General features: G+C 50.0%; 7 protein-coding genes across 7 annotated transcripts; 3 read left to right on the top strand and 4 right to left on the bottom strand.

Annotated features, from left to right (window-relative positions):
- Positions 1-1,052: 1,052 nt before the first annotated feature.
- On the top strand, positions 1,053-1,886 carry LTR64_007308 (uncharacterized protein; the record flags this gene model as incomplete). The annotated part of the gene is made up of 1 exon (XM_064901630.1): positions 1,053-1,886. One exon carries the CDS (start codon positions 1,053-1,055, stop codon positions 1,884-1,886), a length of 834 nt encoding a protein of 277 aa, XP_064752706.1.
- Positions 1,887-2,133: 247 nt separating this feature from the next.
- Positions 2,134-5,600, bottom strand: LTR64_007307 (uncharacterized protein; the record flags this gene model as incomplete). The annotated part of the gene is made up of 4 exons (XM_064901629.1): positions 2,134-4,395; positions 4,444-4,530; positions 4,615-5,099; positions 5,177-5,600. 4 exons carry the CDS (start codon positions 5,598-5,600, stop codon positions 2,134-2,136), a joined length of 3,258 nt encoding a protein of 1,085 aa, XP_064752705.1.
- Positions 5,601-6,375: 775 nt separating this feature from the next.
- Positions 6,376-7,017, top strand: LTR64_007306 (uncharacterized protein; the record flags this gene model as incomplete). The annotated part of the gene is made up of 1 exon (XM_064901628.1): positions 6,376-7,017. The coding sequence occupies one exon, from the start codon at positions 6,376-6,378 to the stop codon at positions 7,015-7,017; it is 642 nt and encodes a 213-aa protein (XP_064752704.1).
- Positions 7,018-7,072: 55 nt separating this feature from the next.
- On the bottom strand, positions 7,073-8,698 carry LTR64_007305 (uncharacterized protein; the record flags this gene model as incomplete). The annotated part of the gene is given in 2 exon segments (XM_064901627.1): positions 7,073-7,610; positions 7,629-8,698. 2 exon segments carry the CDS (start codon positions 8,696-8,698, stop codon positions 7,073-7,075), a joined length of 1,608 nt encoding a protein of 535 aa, XP_064752703.1.
- Positions 8,699-9,559: 861 nt separating this feature from the next.
- SNZ1 (Pyridoxal 5'-phosphate synthase subunit snz1) lies at positions 9,560-10,581 on the top strand (the record flags this gene model as incomplete). Its single annotated transcript, XM_064901626.1, has 2 exons — positions 9,560-9,839; positions 9,890-10,581. 2 exons carry the CDS (start codon positions 9,560-9,562, stop codon positions 10,579-10,581), a joined length of 972 nt encoding a protein of 323 aa, XP_064752702.1.
- Positions 10,582-11,007: 426 nt separating this feature from the next.
- Positions 11,008-13,088, bottom strand: LTR64_007303 (uncharacterized protein; the record flags this gene model as incomplete). The annotated part of the gene is made up of 2 exons (XM_064901625.1): positions 11,008-12,212; positions 12,776-13,088. The coding sequence occupies 2 exons, from the start codon at positions 13,086-13,088 to the stop codon at positions 11,008-11,010; spliced, it is 1,518 nt and encodes a 505-aa protein (XP_064752701.1).
- Positions 13,089-14,673: 1,585 nt separating this feature from the next.
- On the bottom strand, positions 14,674-16,464 carry LTR64_007302 (uncharacterized protein; the record flags this gene model as incomplete). The annotated part of the gene is made up of 7 exons (XM_064901624.1): positions 14,674-15,492; positions 15,539-15,653; positions 15,698-15,742; positions 15,798-15,815; positions 15,879-16,071; positions 16,124-16,193; positions 16,258-16,464. The coding sequence occupies 7 exons, from the start codon at positions 16,462-16,464 to the stop codon at positions 14,674-14,676; spliced, it is 1,467 nt and encodes a 488-aa protein (XP_064752700.1).
- Between the last annotated feature and the right edge of the window lie 792 nt (positions 16,465-17,256).

The following is a 17,256-nucleotide window of genomic DNA, read 5'->3' as shown; positions in this document are numbered from 1 at the left end:
ATCGTTGTACGACTGCCGTATTCGTGAACATACACGAAGCTTAACGTGGTCTGCTCGCATCGACTTTGCCTGATTATTGACACCGAGATCAGGGGCTTAAAAGGATAGAGAGAAGTGCTTTCAAATGTTTGTACACTACCGAGGCAGAATTACTTCACTGGACATGGTATAAGCTTAGGTGGTACAATAGCAGTGGTCGAGGGACCGATGAGCGGTACGATGCAACATGTAAGTGCATGTTCTACTGATTATGAGAATCAACGGAAGAGACGTTATAGAATATCGTGGACATCCAGTATTCTCGGTCGATCTTTCCTGCCGACTTCTTGAGAGAACGATACCTTTGCTTTCTGGTTCTCGGAGCATGAAGACAAGCAATCTGCCTTTGGAAGCTGATCTGGCTCCAGCGAAGCCATTACCCGCATCTCACTCCTAAAAAGCTTGTCGGGGCGAGGGGTGCGTTTCGTCCCCGTCAGACATTGAATATTGTCTGACTAGGATTCTCTCGCAATATTCGAAGTGCAACTTTCCTTTGTGTGTTATTCCAGTCTATTTTTGTCACAGTCGTCGCAGGCGTTATACATGGCTTCCATCACGAGTACACAACCTTGTGACATAGCAGACACAAAAGTCATCCATTGGGCCAGGTATGCCGTACACGCAACAGCAATCACATATTTCTTCGGTGCTTGGCACGATACTGTTGAGCAGATTTAGTTATGTCGATTCACAGTACATGCTTTCTAGCTGAAACAAGGTGCAAGTCATGGACTCTAGCGTGAGGCTTGTCGTTACCTCGCATCACACTGGTGGTATTCATCGATTATGGTTTTCCAATTGCAAGCCTGCTCACTTTACTAACATACGTTTCAGCATGTGGTAACATCATAGAAGTTGCTATCAGGAGTACCACAACCTGACTTTCGCACAATGGAACACAAGATACAAATACTCCCACTTCTGCATCTTTGCGGACCCAAGCATCTGTGTTCTGTGTGTGCCATCTTCTCTCGACTCTTAGAGCCTATAGCAGCACAACCCAACAAATCACAATGACGCCTCAAACCCATTCCTCACCTGTTACAAATGCAGACTCAGACTGCAGCCATCTTCCCTCCTATGATGCTATCTCGGAGAAAGTTCCATCCTATTCCAGCACTGAAGCCAACGCCAACATCAGCACAGAATCTCAAGCAGACGGCCTAGCAGCTTTGACCGCGGCACAAATTCAGCAGAAACCAAACATTGCACGTCGGGGCCGTTACAATGAGGACATCGAAGCTCAAAATGCTCTCTCGAAACAGGAACGAGTTCAATCCCAACAACAACCCAACGACCACTCCCAGAACGAGAACCTGAACATCCTAGAACGAGCAGCTCGACTACGCGCTACTTCACAAAACACTCTCGTCGCAGAAGAGCAGCCTTGCCAGCAAAGGTGCCAACAACATTGCATCAACCACGCCAGAAACCACCCAACCCGGCCCATCCCTCAATCCCAACTAACCCTAAATCCAAAATTCACGAAAGCCCTCTACCGAGCCCGCTGGCTCGTAGCCGTCTGGTTCCCCATCTCCATCTTCCACGTCTACCTCATCTGCGACACTTTACTCCACGCCTCCCGTGACCCCCTCTGGCTCGAATTCCAAAACACCTTCTGGCAAAACTGGATTCGCATGGCTGAGGTGGTTCAGTACGTACAATTACCAATAGGAAGTCTGTCAGTTCTATGTGTTCCTGTAGTAGTTGGCAGGGTTGAGTGGTTTGAGGACAAGCCATTTTATAGGGGTGTGGTTAGGGGTGTTACGCCTGTTGGTGCGGTGCTGGGGATTATGTGTGCGCTGATACATTTTGGGGTTGCGGGGCTTCAGGCAATGGAGTATTAGGTAGGGTGGATGTGATGTAGGTGAAGGTGAAGGTGGAATTGAGATAGGAAGAGTATGGTTGTATGTGTGTGGAGAGGCGGGGTGTGGAGTAGTGAAGAGAGCAGGGGGAGTTGGTCTGTGATTAAAACATATAGGAAGATCGATAAAATTAATAACCAACCACAACATACGTACTAATTATCAAGAACCTTGCTGCTACAATCTAAGGAAAACAATATAAACACAATTCAGTCGCCCTAAACTAGTCTCACGGCGTCGCCAGTCTGCCAGGTCTCCTTCTCAGAAAGCTTCCTGCCTCAACCTGCAATCTCTCCACTTCATTTCTTCTCCGACGTCTTGGCCGTGCTGCTGGTCTTTGACTAGGCTGTGGTGAAGGTGGTACAGCGACTTGTACTTGTGGTGGTGGGGCAGGCGCCACAGGAGCCTCGGGTGGTGGCGGCGGTGGCAGCGGTGGCAGCGGCGGCTGCTGTACGGCCCTTCTTGGACGAGGAACCCTGTTTGCCAACGGAGACTCTGGCATTACTACGTCTGCGCCACGATAGAGCTGCTGCTGCCCTCTTGGCCGAAGCGGCGCCGATGATGAAGACTCTACTAGAGGATATGAAGTATCGTTAGGCCCGTGTTCGGAACGGGGTTCCGACAATGGCGGCACGTTGAATGACGACTGCGTGTTCAACGATGATTCACGTTGACTTTGGGTATCCTGAGCCGAATCATGCTGAGGTTGAGCGAGTCGAGGTCGGTCTCCTGGAGCAGGAAAAGATCTAGCGGGAAAGAGACCAGTCCGTTTTGACCAACGTCGCATGAGGTCGTAGTATTGCTGGTATAATCGTGCCACACGTTGTGGCTGCTGTGCCTCCGTCATTGCCCAAGCATTCTGAAGCTCATCGTCGAAATTCCTGTCGCTCGGGTCTGCGTGCTGAGGACCTTGACCACGATTTCTCCATTTCCAAGCTCTGAAATTGCTGAAAGGACTCACTGGTGGCATTAGATCTGGTGGAGGGGCTAAACTTGAACGTGAGTGAAGATAAGTTTTCGCGGGTTCTTCCTGTATGCTGTGCCGTTCCTGTTGCCACGCGGCCCATGATATCTCGTAGGCTCGCCTGGCGTCCCACTCCTGCTCCAAAGCTGTCGCCGCTGCTTGCTGTTCGTCATGGATCGCTTGATACCTATCGCGATCGCCTCGCCGGAGCATGTTCCAACCCCCGCGTGCTACTGGTCTATGCACGTCCGTCTGGCCAGCGATAGGTTTATTTTCACGTACGAAGATTTCTCGCGCCGAAGGCACCGTGCTAGGAGCTGAGCGGCTGGGTATAGGTACTTCCTGTGGTCGATTCTGATAGTGCTGCCAAAGTTCCATTGCTCCGCGATAGACGCGCATCTGCTCATCATACTGGTCTTCAAGATCTGCCATTTGATCGTATCGAAGCGCTTTCCACTCTCGCTCTGCATTCTCCCGAACTTCTTCAGAGTGCCCATCGAAACGATGGTTTTGGGGTAGATGAGTCGCAATGTACATGGCGTGAGGTGAGAGTGGTCGTAAAGGTCGCTGAATTAGAGGCGCCAAGGGTAATTTAGACAAGTTATCTCCGTAATGGTTTGGATTCATCTGTGTAGGGGGACCACGATGGCTTCTACGACCACGTTCATCACGTCCGTCGTCGTCGTCCTCGCCGCCGCTACCTGGGGGCGAATAATGATCGATTCGAGGTGGATCAGGAGCAATGAAATGAACACGACCGTCCCGCCGAGTCGCGTGAGCCTGTCCCCGCACCATATCGACCTGCCTTCCTCTCTCTTTTACTCTCTTCTGTTCATTAATGACACGAAGTTTGCGATTATTGGAATTACTAAGATTCTGAATCTGCAATGGATTCAGAAGCTGTTGGTCGTAAGAAGCATTGAGTCGACCCCGATTTGGATCATTCTTCGCAGGATCTTGAACGATGTCTGCATACTCCCACGCTTCCAAGATATGATAGCAATTCCGCTTGCTATCAGGTCTGTGGTTGATCTCGTTGCCGCGGAAGTACAAGTATTGATGCGCTACCGAACCCTCGTTCTCAACTGGACCCGACTTGCTGAGAGCTGCTCGGAGATGTTGACTCGTTCTGTACACCAGCGCCCTTACACTTGGCCTTTGCGCTGGTATAACGTGCATACAGCTGCGGATGAGATTGGTGAGTTCCTGGGTGTAAGGAGATCTCAGCTTAAGAGGATCAGACGAGACAAGCATGAGATGGTCATACGCAAATGGATCACGATGCCAATCCCTTATGGTAGAGTCTCCGTTATTCTTGTATTCTTCTGCGGTCTTGGCTTTCAAAGCGTCGAAATGTTTAGCATCTCCTAAGCAAGAAAGATCGAATAACACCTTTCCGATGCTCCAGATGGTCATCTTTTCGGTCAACTTTGGTTGAGCCACCCCGTTTGGAGCATCATCTGCTCCCCACGCTTTGCCATAATGTCCATCGTAGCTCTGATATAAATGACTTCTCGTATGTTGTTCCTGTACACGAATCAGTGCTTATTACGGTGGCAGAAACAGAGCTAGTACCGGCGGTCGCCAGTGCCTCGTGCCTCCACTCAAGACTCTTGGGTTCTCAAAGTCGCTCCGGGAAGTCAGTTCAGCGCAACCGAAGTCCTGCAGTAGTCAGTAAAAGCTGGCCTATGGCAGATGTGGAGGGTGTGGTGGCGTCCAAACGTGCTTTGCTCGAACTGAACTCACCCCTAACTTTACCGCAGGATAGGGAAGCGGCAACGGATTGTCTTTCTGGTGGTGTTCTGGCCCTTGCTCGCGACGTTCTGGCACTTGGTCACGATGTTCTGTCCCTTGAACGCCGCCGGTCGTTCTCGAGTTCGCATACGGCTCTTGATAGCCAAGAAAGATATTGTCCAACTTTATATCCAGATGCAGTAGATAGTCTAAGTATTGATGGGCGTCCAAGTCATCAGTGACATTGCGAAGCTCGTCTGGAATTCCACTGTAAGGTCCCATCTGCTCGGCAGCCTTTGCTAAAGAGTGGAAAACGTGCCAAAGGAAAGCTTCGGGAAAGTACATTTTGAAAGCTTTGTACCTTTTTCTGAGAGTTGAGAGGTCGCCATGAGGGGCGTACTCGAGGTAAAGGCGCCATTCTCTCGTCGGAGTGGTATTGTCGACGTTGTCGACAACTTGGGAACCATAGCCTTTAAACCCACGCAGATGAACAATATCTGCGCAACACAATGAATTAGTCAGCGGACCGATGAGTTATAGCTATACAGGACCATATGCTGGAGGTGCAACCCACTTTCAGATTCGAATCGGTTGAGGAAGGATTGCAAAACAGCTTCACTCGAAAGTGCCGCATCATGACGTCCGTTGAGAATCCACTTGTTCGAGGCGTCCCCTCTATCAAGCCTCTGCGATTTGATGACAACTTCGTCGAGAAGCTTCCCGTTCTCGCCATGTCTGACCCACATAGCAGCGGAACCGAAGCCACCTGCGCCCAGGTAGCGCCAGACTTCCCAGTCCTCACCTTTGTGTTCGTCGAAACCCTCCCATGCTACTCCTCGCAGAAAATGTACGAGGTTTAAATTGAGGAGAGCGTCCCAGAGGTGTCCAGGGATATCTCTGACAGTTTGCGGAGCCCCGGTGGCACGCCTTCGGACCTTGAGGTTAGGAACTTCAAAATCGTCGTCTCGTGGTCGTTTTATTCCAATACTCGCGGCCATATTGTCGTTTTTGACCAGAGTTAATGCGTTTCGTTCATACTTGTGAAGTATGTAGGTGATAGGGGTATGGAGGTACAGAGCACATGCGCAGTGACCGCAAGCGAGAGACGGTACATTGTACCTCACTAGTACATAAGGATACAAAGAAAGACTTGGTCATCTTGACGCTGCACTCGTCGTTCACAGAGCTGGAACAAAGGTCACAAAGCGTTGAGTAGCACGGTCTCGGTTGAAGACAAAAAGGAGGTTGCAATAGGCATTTCGGCAGTGCAACGAGATGTAATTTGTGCGCAATACACGTATTGGAGCGAACGATTTGAGTCTCACCGAGGGTCATAGAAGTAGGTGTCGAATGAGCGACTCATGTTTATAGCAGCCGGTCAGTAAATTGCGCGTGATAGTTATCTGCATTGACTTGAGGGGTATATGGCAAATTTAGCTAGGAACAGTATAAGTTCGAGGTATAGACAGAGAACAATGTACGCACGTGGTACCTGGGGTGAAGATTCCAACTTGGAAGGTGCGGCTAGTTGGAGGTGGAGTCTTATCAACGTACCCGCATTCGTACGCAAATGCTGTCTTGCTGAGCTTCGAGCTTCTGAGAGGCAGATTCATGATATCGCGACCCGCCAAACTTGACGCTCCATTCAAGCATTCCGCTGAGTCGCAGTCCACACCGCTCGTCTTTTCTCCGGACGAACACAGTCTTTGGAGGTGCAAGTCGCAGCTATAATCCATTGTGTATCTTCCTACTTGAACAACCGTCTTCCACGCTATGGGCTTCACTACGGGCTTCCTAGGAGGTCTGACATTGACGTACTCTCTCATCTATCTTTCGGTATATGTACACAGATCCAACAGAACACATCAGTCACTTCTTCTACGACAGCAAGCCAAACTCCTGAACTCGAGTTTAGATCCAGCTGAACCAGAGTACGAACCACCAGCATATCGTGTCGAGAAAGCCGGACTCGAAGAGCAAATCAAGGATAGGTGGAATAGGGGGATCGAGGAGTTTGTGCGAAGGGCTCAGGGGTGGGATTTGGAGGCTACGAGACTCAGGATTGAGGACAGGATAGGCAATACATTCAACAAAGTCAAAAATACAGAACGCGCGCAGGAGCTGCAGCAGAGGGTCAAAGAGCAAGCACATGTCGCGGAACAGAAATTGAAGGAAGCTGCAGATATCTTGGAACATCGGATCGAAGAGGGTACGCAAAAGCTGAATGAGAAGGTGAAAGAGAGTGCCCAGGATTTGCAGAAACTGGCCAAGGAGGGTGCTCACATGGCTAAGGAGGGCGCACAGGATCTGCAAAAGAGAGTTCAAGAAGGGATAGCTAATGCCCAGGACACGAAAGAGTCGTTGAAGCATGAGACTCAAGTAGCTGTTCATGGCAAGAGACTTCTTGAGTTGTGATTTGCGATGCAGGGCATTCATTCACGAACTATCTAGACTCTTCCCGGACCGAAGATTATTGAAACCTGGCAACAACAAGCTGCAATTTGTTATTCTGACCAATCAGCCATCTCTCATCACCGGCGATCCGTCCCATACAGCCCACTTCCTTGACAATATCATCTTGAAGATTCATCCACTCTCCATCCTCTTCCAGCCTCAATCTAGCCAGGAGTCTATTCTCAACCACCAATCCGGTAAAGCAAGTTTCTATCAAGCCGAACTTAACCTGACTTTGATCGTCTCCGACCTCACAAACTGGCAAAAACCAACCCTCAATCCCACCAGTCACCTCCGTGCTATCCATACTACAATGCCCCCTGTAGCTCACCAGCTCAACATCGGCTGTCCGACGTAAGACAGCACCAGCTCCCACCAACTTGAACGAAGTGCTCGTACTCTCCCAGCAGCGCTCCGCAGGGTCGAAATAGCCATACTGATTGGCGAAGCGGTTCTCTCGCCACATCAGAACTTCATTCGCACTGTCAATTTCAATCCTTGTCAAACTGATACTTGCGTGCTGGCGTATGCCGAGCCACTCGAGCTCCCTCATGCTGTACCTAGCAACACACCTCGGACCAGACAGGTGACCTTTTTCGTTGGTTCTTCTTGCGTGGATGTTGGTCGGGTCATCGCTTGGTCGATAATCAGACGAGCTCGAGATGTCCCAGACAAATAAAGCTTCGATCGGTTGGTCTTCGTCACCGGTCCACAGACTGCGATTGGGCTGCCAGTAGTAGAGCGCGTAGTGTTTAGCCGTGTGAGTGCTGAAGAAGTAGTCTCGAGAGGTAAGGGGAAGGCCAAGGAAATGAACACGCCATTCAGAGCGGAATTTGACACTCACCTGCGCGGCTGCACTTGTTGTGGTTGAGGGTTGAGCAAGAGTCACGTCGTAACAGCTCGCGAAATGTCTATGTACTTTATCAACCATGTTCAAGTCATGCCATGGCTCTTTCTCAGCCCATTCAACTATCAGTGTGTTTTCTCGAAGTCTAAGATTCCGAATGATCTTGCCTGTTATGTCGAACGGTACTTTTCCTACCGAACCTGACTCTAAATCGAGCACTATCAGACAACTATCAGCCGCGCCAGATTGCTCGTTCACCGCTTGTTTGTTCGATTCATCATCTGCAGTATGCACCGTACTGTCAGAGACCAGACTAGGAGCGTAGACAAGAAGCCCATCACTATACGACCACAACGTCGGGCGGAACAAGTACGGCTTCCATCCCATTCCTCGCAGATGTGATCCGGCAGTCTCGTGATACAGCCGTCCACCTGGCTGCGATTCATGGTAATCCCATTGCGGTGCTGGGAACCAATGTCCTGACTGGTCGAGTGCCCGCAGGTCGAGCCTTTGCAACCTCCTTGCTTTGCCTCGGCCTAAATGGTAGTATCTGGCTGCTATAGTCTTGAACGCCTGGTATAGATTCGATTCATCGTTGGGGAGGGTGGTAGACAAAGCGCGAACTTCACGGGTGCAAGTGTAGAAACGTAGGATGGTACGTAGGTAGATGGGATCAGTGAAGGTGTTTTGGCATGCGTGAGATGTAAGCTGTAGGCATCGAACATCGGGAGCTTCGAGGTACTGAAGGACTAGAAGGAGGATATCTTGAGGTAGATTGTAAAGCGTTTGGTTCATGATGGTCCACTACTATGCCAGGACTACCTCTCTAGAAAGGATTTCAAATACTCAGACCTGTAAAACCACACTCGTACTTCTCGAGACAATGAACAGGTCCAGTGTGACTTGCAGCATGTCCCGGACCAAAGGTCAAACCTACCTCTTTGTGGTATAGCAGGAGACGACTGCATGATGCAGTATTGCAGCACAAGACATGCTTCCTCATGAGCGCAGGCGATGCTGCAAGGGTAACGAGAGCATGTGACCAAGAACCGCTAGGACATTACATATATACCCCGGCACCTTTTCCAAAGTGACTGCGGGGCTTCTCCGATCTCCCACGAGCAAGTGATCATCGATGTGGGTGCCCACATGGACTCATCGTTATCATGCAGGGACGGAATAAGCTCTAAACAGAATTTTTTTTGGTTGTCGCGCTTCTCGGCCATCTCATGCATGTTTCGAGAAGTCCATGTCAATTCAACTGAAAGAGCCTGGCAATAATGAGGGGATGCGAAATAGGCCTGAGGCTACAGTAGCCCCGACAACAATTGTCGTAATGCTTAAGCGACGGGAAACATCGACATGAGCTCTTCTCCGTTACGTGATACTGTCCCAAGGCGTATGTGGGTAGGATGAATCTAGAAGGAAGGTTCGAGGTACAGTGGCACTTTTTCCATCTATGACTGTTCCTTCTTCGCTTGGCTTTCAATTCACTTTTCCATTCTCACCTTCATATCACAACACTCGCACTCGAAAGCCATACACCTACGAGACTACCATCGATTGCTTGTCCACAGGAACGTCCCATCACTCTATTGTGCCTATACCATTCATAACAACGTCCTCGATACGTGAAGATTTGTGTCTACTGCAAAGATGACTATCAACGACAACGCAGCCAGCAGTGGCACCGCAGCCTCCTCCATCCCCATCCCTACTGCTACACAGAATGGCGAGTCCAACAACACATTCCTCGTCAAGGCAGGTCTTGCTCAGATGTTGAAAGGCGGTGTCATTATGGACGTCGTCAATGCTGAACAAGCCCGCATAGCCGAGGAAGCTGGTGCATGCGCCGTCATGGCCCTGGAGAGAGTCCCCGCAGATATCAGGAAGGATGGTGGTGTTGCAAGAATGAGCGATCCCGAATTGATAAAAGGTGAGCCGCTACCAAAAGACCACATTTGCACAGAGACTAACCACATACAGGCATTCAAGCGGCAGTCACAATCCCTGTTATGGCCAAAGCACGTATTGGCCACTTTGTCGAATGCCAGATCCTCGAAGCACTAGGTGTGGACTACATTGACGAGTCCGAAGTCCTCACACCAGCCGACGATACCTACCACGTCGAGAAAAACAACTTCTCCGTACCATTTGTGTGCGGCTGCCGTAACCTTGGCGAAGCCCTCCGGAGAATAGCAGAAGGAGCAGCCATGATACGGACAAAGGGCGAGGCAGGAACCGGTGATGTGGTCGAAGCAGTCAAGCACATGCGAACAGTGAAGCGAGACATCGCTCGTGCGCAGGCTGTGCTGGCGAATGAAGGTGAAGTCGGTATCAGGGCTTTGGCACGAGAGCTTGGTGCCGATGCTACACTCCTCAAGCAGACAGCAGAACTTGGCCGATTGCCTGTGGTAAATTTCGCCGCTGGTGGTGTTGCAACACCTGCTGATGCTGCATTGATGATGCAGCTGGGCTGCGACGGTGTATTTGTCGGCTCTGGTATCTTCAAGTCTGGCAATGCTGCTCAAAGAGCAAAGGCTATTGTCACAGCAGTAACACATTACAAGGATGCTAAGGTATTAGCTGAGTGCAGTGCTAACCTCGGCGAGGCAATGGTTGGCATAAATTGTGGTAGCATGGCACCTAGCGAGAAGATGGCTGGGAGAGGTTGGTAGAACGTGAGACCATATAGTTGATCTGCAGCCACATCACCACTGTTCTAACCAATATAATGCTTGCCCAATACCATACAGGTTATGATAACGTAGAAGCACATTCCTTAGTCGCCTGGGCGCGTCGATCCCAAATCACGCGATGATAGAAGAACGGATCACTTTACTCGATGGCATTCCAGAAGAATGGAAAATGCAAAAGAGAAAGTTGCACCCTTGAATCTATCTATCCCGGTCCTCACAAGTAACGTCTCAATCTGCAGGATTATCCCAGTCGATCAGCACTCGCTCACCAGCAAGCGCCTGGTCCATGATACACTCCTTTCACTCTCAATAACGCACTCCAGACCTAAGACTTAACAATCGAAAGCCCCAAACGATATCATTAGAAGGCTCTTCTCCATTGAAGATATCCCTCTCCGATCTGCTTTAGAAACCTGCCTTGGGCGGATTCTTGACAGCCACAATCGTATACTGCATACACCCATCCCAATAAGTCCCACCAAGCACCGGAAAGCTCTTGTAAACATTACTGTCCTGCTTCGGCTTCTTGTCAAATTTACACTTGTTGATCAAATTCTTGTTCAGCTTCTCTTTGCACTTCTTCCTGCCCATGTCGACATAGTTGGTTGACTTGTTGTGTTCTTCACCACACTTGGGAGAGTTGGCTTTGTAGGTCACTGCGAAGACGACGGTGGCTTCGTTGGCGGCGACAGGCTTGTGTTCGTACATGGCACATTCGCCGTTTTCTTCTCGGATGCATGCGCCGCGACTGTAGACTGCGCAGGCGCCTTGGACCTTGCCGTCGTAGGTGACGTCCACGCTGTTGTCGACGAGCATGTCGCAGAATTCTTCGACGAGAGTTTGGTCGGGGTCTGTGTCCTCCCAGCCGTTGTCGATGCTGAAGGGTTGTAGTTCCCAGTCCGTGCCCCAGATATCCTTGTCGATGTTCATTTTGTCCGGTTCGGCTACGCAGAGGTAGCCGTCGTCAGTTTGATCTGTTTTTGGCAACCAGTCGAGGGGAATGTCTTTCGGGAATGATTTCACGCCCCAGTGCTGACATATCGAGGTGGCCTCCGCTGCAGCGGCGGAAGACACCGATGCTGCTCGTGAAACGGATTCAGCAGACAGGCTCGAGCTGAATGCAGGATCTGCATCTGGTACAAATGGTGGTACATGTGGAGCCACAAATGAAGCGGTAGTTGATGGAGCAGGTGTATTTGTCGAGGGTGTGGTTTCTTTGCTCGCGCTTGTGCCCTTGCTTGAAGTGGTCGTGCTTGGCGTGGAAGTGCTAGAAGAGGTAGTCGTGCTTGTGGTCTCCGAAGTCGTGAGTATTGTGAAGGGGAACTGAGCCATCCACGCGCTGATAGTCTTGTCAATATCCGTAGGCAGGGACAAGGGCCCGTAGGCACATGCAGAGGCTGTGCTGCTAGATGAAGTCGACGAGCTGGAAGTACTTGTTGTGGTGCTTGAAATGGAAGAACTACTCGACGAGGTAGAGGTGCTCCTTGATGTGGTTGAGCTTTCGCTAGACGAAGTAGTTGAAGAAGCCTCGTGGCTCGTAGTCGTCGACGTCTCATCAAGTGGCTCGGCAGGAGGTGTAGTCGTAAGAATATCTGGCTCTTCGGGCTCGGCTGGACTATATCAGGCCAGACTGGAGGTGGTATCGCACCACCCATGGGTAGGACCAGAAAAGGGATGGCTACATAAGGTACCTCCGTAGCACAAACCGAGCTGCCTAGGGATTTTTAGTTCAGGAAGCCGGCTCGGTCAAACTCGTGCATGTTTCTTGGCGGAAGCTGGTAGGTGACTCAGGGGATTACTCACCACAGTTGCAAGTGAACGTCGCCTTGAAGGGGACAGCCGTGCAAATCTCACCCGCTGTGCAACTATACTGCTGCATCGTAGTTGTCACCAATCCATTCGAACCTTGTGGGCAAGTGTAAGTGATAGGGGTTGGCGTAGGTGTACAAGTAGCATCCTGGGTGCAGGAAACTACTGTGAGAGCCGAGACCGAAACACTAGATGGAACAGATGGAATTGAGGTCGTCTTTGGTGTCCCTAGAGCAGTAACCCAGGTTCCAGTAGCAGGAGGTGTGAAGCCAGTCACTACCAAATGTTAGCTCAGAGAGGCGCATTGGTGAGACTCGTAGGCGATTCTCAGTGGAACCTGATACGTGTTCGAGAGAGTACTTACCGATAAGATCTGTGCCGGTCACGGTGGTGGTGCGCATAATAGTATTTCTCGTCACATCAATCGTGACTGTTTGTGTCGATGTGCCAAGTCTGGCTTCTGTTAACTCTACTGGACCATCGTCGGTGATGAAAATGTTCGTTGTTGGAAAACCAAATGGCCAGAAGGGTCCCCCAGCATTGGCAGCATTTTCCTCGCGTGGATTTAGAGGTTGTGAGGTCGAAGGCTGAGTTGCGAGATCTTGCGTCGGGGTTGGTGTTTTCCACGAGGCCATTGCCGTGAGGTAGGCAAGCCATTTCACTGCACTGAGCTTCATCGTGGACGTGGTTTAGGTAAGTAGACCTTCCTCGAAGATCAGCCTGTGCAGAATTTATCAGAAGTAATGGTTGACACCGACAATCTGCTTCTCCCTTGAGTGTGTAAAATACTTGAACGAGGAAACGAAAACTGTGTCGAGGTATAGTCCACGAGTTAGGAACAGTAGTGATATGTCAAACGATGGTTCCAGCATCTTGGCTTCCTACGAACACAATTACACTTACCTGCCCCTGTGTTCAATCACTTTCCTGTTTGCGAACGAGGACAATACCCAGGGGTTCGACGCCGTTTGTTAGGTTACATTTGCAACTTCATCATGGTTTGTAAAAGAACACATCAACCGAACAAGACTGATACCGACGATAGAAGATGCCATTGAAGATTCAGAGAGTATCGAAAACTGTCGTCTCAATTGTTGCCTGTTCATACTGTTGAAGCATGATATACAGTACCACAACGAGCTGAAGTGAGACCACAGCCATCATGTAAGATGCCAATTGTTGTTTAAGCGTGTGTAATGAACTGGCCTCTCCTCCAAATGCAGAGTACGGATATCGGTGGTCCAGACTTGCGATATAATCGTGGACTCACGTTCTGTGCTAGTCTCAGGAGAAAATGGCGCTGCGCGAAGATACGGCTTCCATCGTCGTTGACAAGTCATTATCGTAGATCGTAGTGCCTTCCGCTTACCTATAAGCATCGACCTATTGGTATACAGCTCATGTCATCTGTATCAGACGTAATCAAAGACCTTGTCAGGCTATCAGTGTTCGGGAAACACTATTTGTGGATGATCATGGCGCTTCAGCGCGGACAGGTTTGTGAGCAGTCCCCGGTAGAACCTGGTACTTGTGGCGCGTCATCTAGGTAAATGGCTGCTAAGTCGACTCAATGAATGCGCATAGAAGGTATAGATCCAGCCAGAACAACTTGCAGTACAGTCTCCTCGAGCATGGAACGAATGTCCCTAACAGAAGACCACTAATCCTGCAAAAGAAAGATTGCAACAGTGGACACCCTGCTGAAAACCACCTGCAGGATATTTTCGTTCATCGTTACCTTCGCGCAAGCACCAGTTAAAGACCAAAATGTGCTGCCTCCCATCTATCAACGAGTCTGGCAGGAAAGTTGTTCGTCCTCTCATTCTGCGGTCATCGATGCTTTGTTCCGCCATAAGACCGGCGCATCGAAGCTCCAGTTCGGAACTATCTGACACGTGGCTGTCGCGCAGGACCGCGGACATCGTGTCTACCTCCTCACAAACCACTATCTTGTTCTTCTCTACCGCAAGCCTTACGGATACACATGATCACGGAACAGAGATAGCGAGAACAAACCTGCCTGATACCTGGCGAGCAGTCGAGCAAGAAGCAGGGAAGAAGAAAGGACAATCCTGACAAGGCAGAATATTTGACGCGCTAGGAACGTGTTCCGGACACGTTTTGACCAAGCGAAAACTGCCTGCTCTTGTTTTCCCTCTTTATACTATCTGTCTTGCGACCCTTACCGATCCCTGGCTACAGGCCCAACGCTGCGAGTACCTCTGAAAGCGTCCCATTTCAGTCACCTCCGAAAATCGCCGATCACAAGGTGAACTTAAATCCTGGCTGACCCTCGAGCGGTTTCACCAACGTCCCCTTATCAACCTTCTTGTTCATCTTCATGAAGTAGGTCGTGGTGCATGCCAGCAGAAGCAGGATCCAAAGCTGCAACCCCGCTGTCACCCAGAGGCCGGTCACGTATCGGGGGGCGTCCTTTTGACGGAACACTGTCGAGCCCATGATCCCTCCGATAGCGCCAAAACCTATCTGCATAGCGCTGCCTACAGCGCGCTTCGATTGCATTCTAATATTGTTCGATTGGTAGGCCAAGATTGTTGGAATATTTCCCTGGCACCCTGCAAATCCAAAGAAAAGGCCCCAATATCGAGCAACGTTGCCCTCGCAGTAGGCTGTCATCATTAGCCCAACAATGCAAATCAAGCATTGGAAGGTAATGGCCGGTGCTCGGACCTTGAATTTGTCCGACAATCGTGAAACAATAAGCGAGACGATGACAGCAAAGATGACAGGTGGTGCAGATAGCAGATGTGTGACACCGATCGAATAGCCCATGCTGTAAACGATTACAGGAGCAAAATACGCCAGTGCATATGCCGGCATAGTAGTGCCCATGAACATCAGTGCAAAAGCCCATAGTTTGAGGTCCATCAGGTGAGTCTTGAACGTCGACCACGTTAGGGCGTCCGGGATGGCGTCCCCACGGTCTTTCTCGATCCGTTGCGCGACAAAGCTCGCTTCGTGTTCGGTGAGAAGACCTGTCTTATGAGCCTTATCTGGAAAGTCGACAATGAGAAACCATGCACCGAGAGCGACAACAATAGTCAAAAGACCTTCGATTATCTGTACAGGTCAGTATGGCACGACTGAGAGTCTATCAAGAACGTACGAAGATCCATTGCCAACCACGTATGCCAGAGAGGCCTTCCATCTGTATCAAACCATATGCTAAAATAGACGAGAAGCCTCCGACGAACACCGAAGTCAGGTAGAACCAGGCGAGTCTGAGATCGTTAGCTTGGTCAATAGGGCGATGAGCATCCCGTACCGCTGTTGGACTTCGTACCGGACGTACCAGCACTGGATCAAATATCTAAAAAGTGAAGTCAGTGTTGATCCTGGAGATTGGGTTAACTTTGGGTACCTACGCGCAGCCAGGAAAGAAACTGTGAAGAGTTACTGTTAGTGCTCATTTCGAGATTGAAAGCTTCTCAGCTCAGCCAACTCACCCAGCTTCAAAGGCCCCAAGCAGTGCTCGACACACAGCCAATGCGTGGTAGTTCTTGACAAAACCTTGACCCAACATTACAGTCCCCCAGGCAAAGGTTATGAATGCAAGCCAATTTGCTGTACCAACTTTCCGTAGTACAAGGTTACTCGGCATCTCGAGGACCATATATCCCGGGAAGAAGACAACCAAACCTATACTCTGATATCAGAATTTTTCGTCGTACGACGAGGCAAAAAGACGAACATATAGTGTACCTGTCGCCGATATATAGTTGTAGGTCCCTGTCCATCCCGGAGATACGCGCGGCTGATATCTGCAGTACAAAGTTAGTAAATACAAAGGTAAAAGCCGCGAGATGTGATGGCGGCATAACTTACGTTTACTCGATCGATGAGAGCAATCGAATACATCGCACCCAGGATAGGCAGTAGACGGTAATCAATTCGGCGAACGAGTTTCTTCTCTGATTTCTTGTCAAACTCGACAAGCTCGTGCCCCTGTTGAGGAGGTGTAAGTTCGCCCTTAAGAGAGTTCTCATCGTGTATGACGGCAGGCTTTCTCTCTACAGTGTCGGTTGACGCCATTTCGAAGCTCAGGAACAGAGTGCGTTGATGAAATCTTCGTAAAGGAAAGACGTTGAAGGGCGATACAGGCGATGTGGAAGTTCGAGGATATAGCTGTTAAGATTCTGGAACCACCGCCAAGGTTGCATCACTTCCACCCAGTCACCAAAGGTCTTGGTAGGTGTGCCAACAGGAGAGGGCTCCAATAACATGATACATCTTCACCCAGGTGATCAGCACCCCTGGTCCTTGCATACGCATGGTAGGGCAGTTCGAACCTATAAGAACAGGACAGAATAACAGGCTGCCTCGGTACGCCATCTCGAGATCTTGCTAGGCAAGCTGCATCGGGAAGCAGAGGACGACGTCCTGCCATTGTCAATACCACTACTAAGAAACGCCAAGACCGGGGTAAGTGGGGTGAGAAGATGTGTAGGGGTTCATGACCAATACCGAGTGCGCTGAGACAGAACATGTACTTGGCAATGTCTTAGACCAGTGTGTAGGCGATATGTTTGCACGTCGACAACGAAGACCAAGGATTTCGAGCGAATTCGGTCCCTGGAGAGCAAGCCTCGGTCTCGAAAATATACTTATCGAGCGAAGGGTTTCTGGTCAGTCCAAGTGCCACATGGGCGACATACATCGAAACACTGCTTCTCTGGAGATGCTGCTTCCTGCCGTGGCGAATCGTCGTTGAAATCAGGTTGCAGGTAGCACTTAGACGTGATTTGGTTTAGGTTCGGAACATAGAGTACTCTATGCTCACCTGAACAAGGGCAAGTATGGCCGCAACTGTACCATAAAAGTTAC

The sequence above is a fragment of the Lithohypha guttulata genome, assembly GCF_036872675.1.
Source record: "Lithohypha guttulata strain CCFEE 5908 chromosome Unknown scaffold_5, whole genome shotgun sequence".
In the NCBI taxonomy this organism is placed as follows: Eukaryota; Fungi; Ascomycota; class Eurotiomycetes; order Chaetothyriales; family Trichomeriaceae; genus Lithohypha; species Lithohypha guttulata.
The sequence above is the reverse complement of the archived record's forward strand: the minus strand, read 5'-3'. Positions and strand labels throughout refer to the sequence as shown.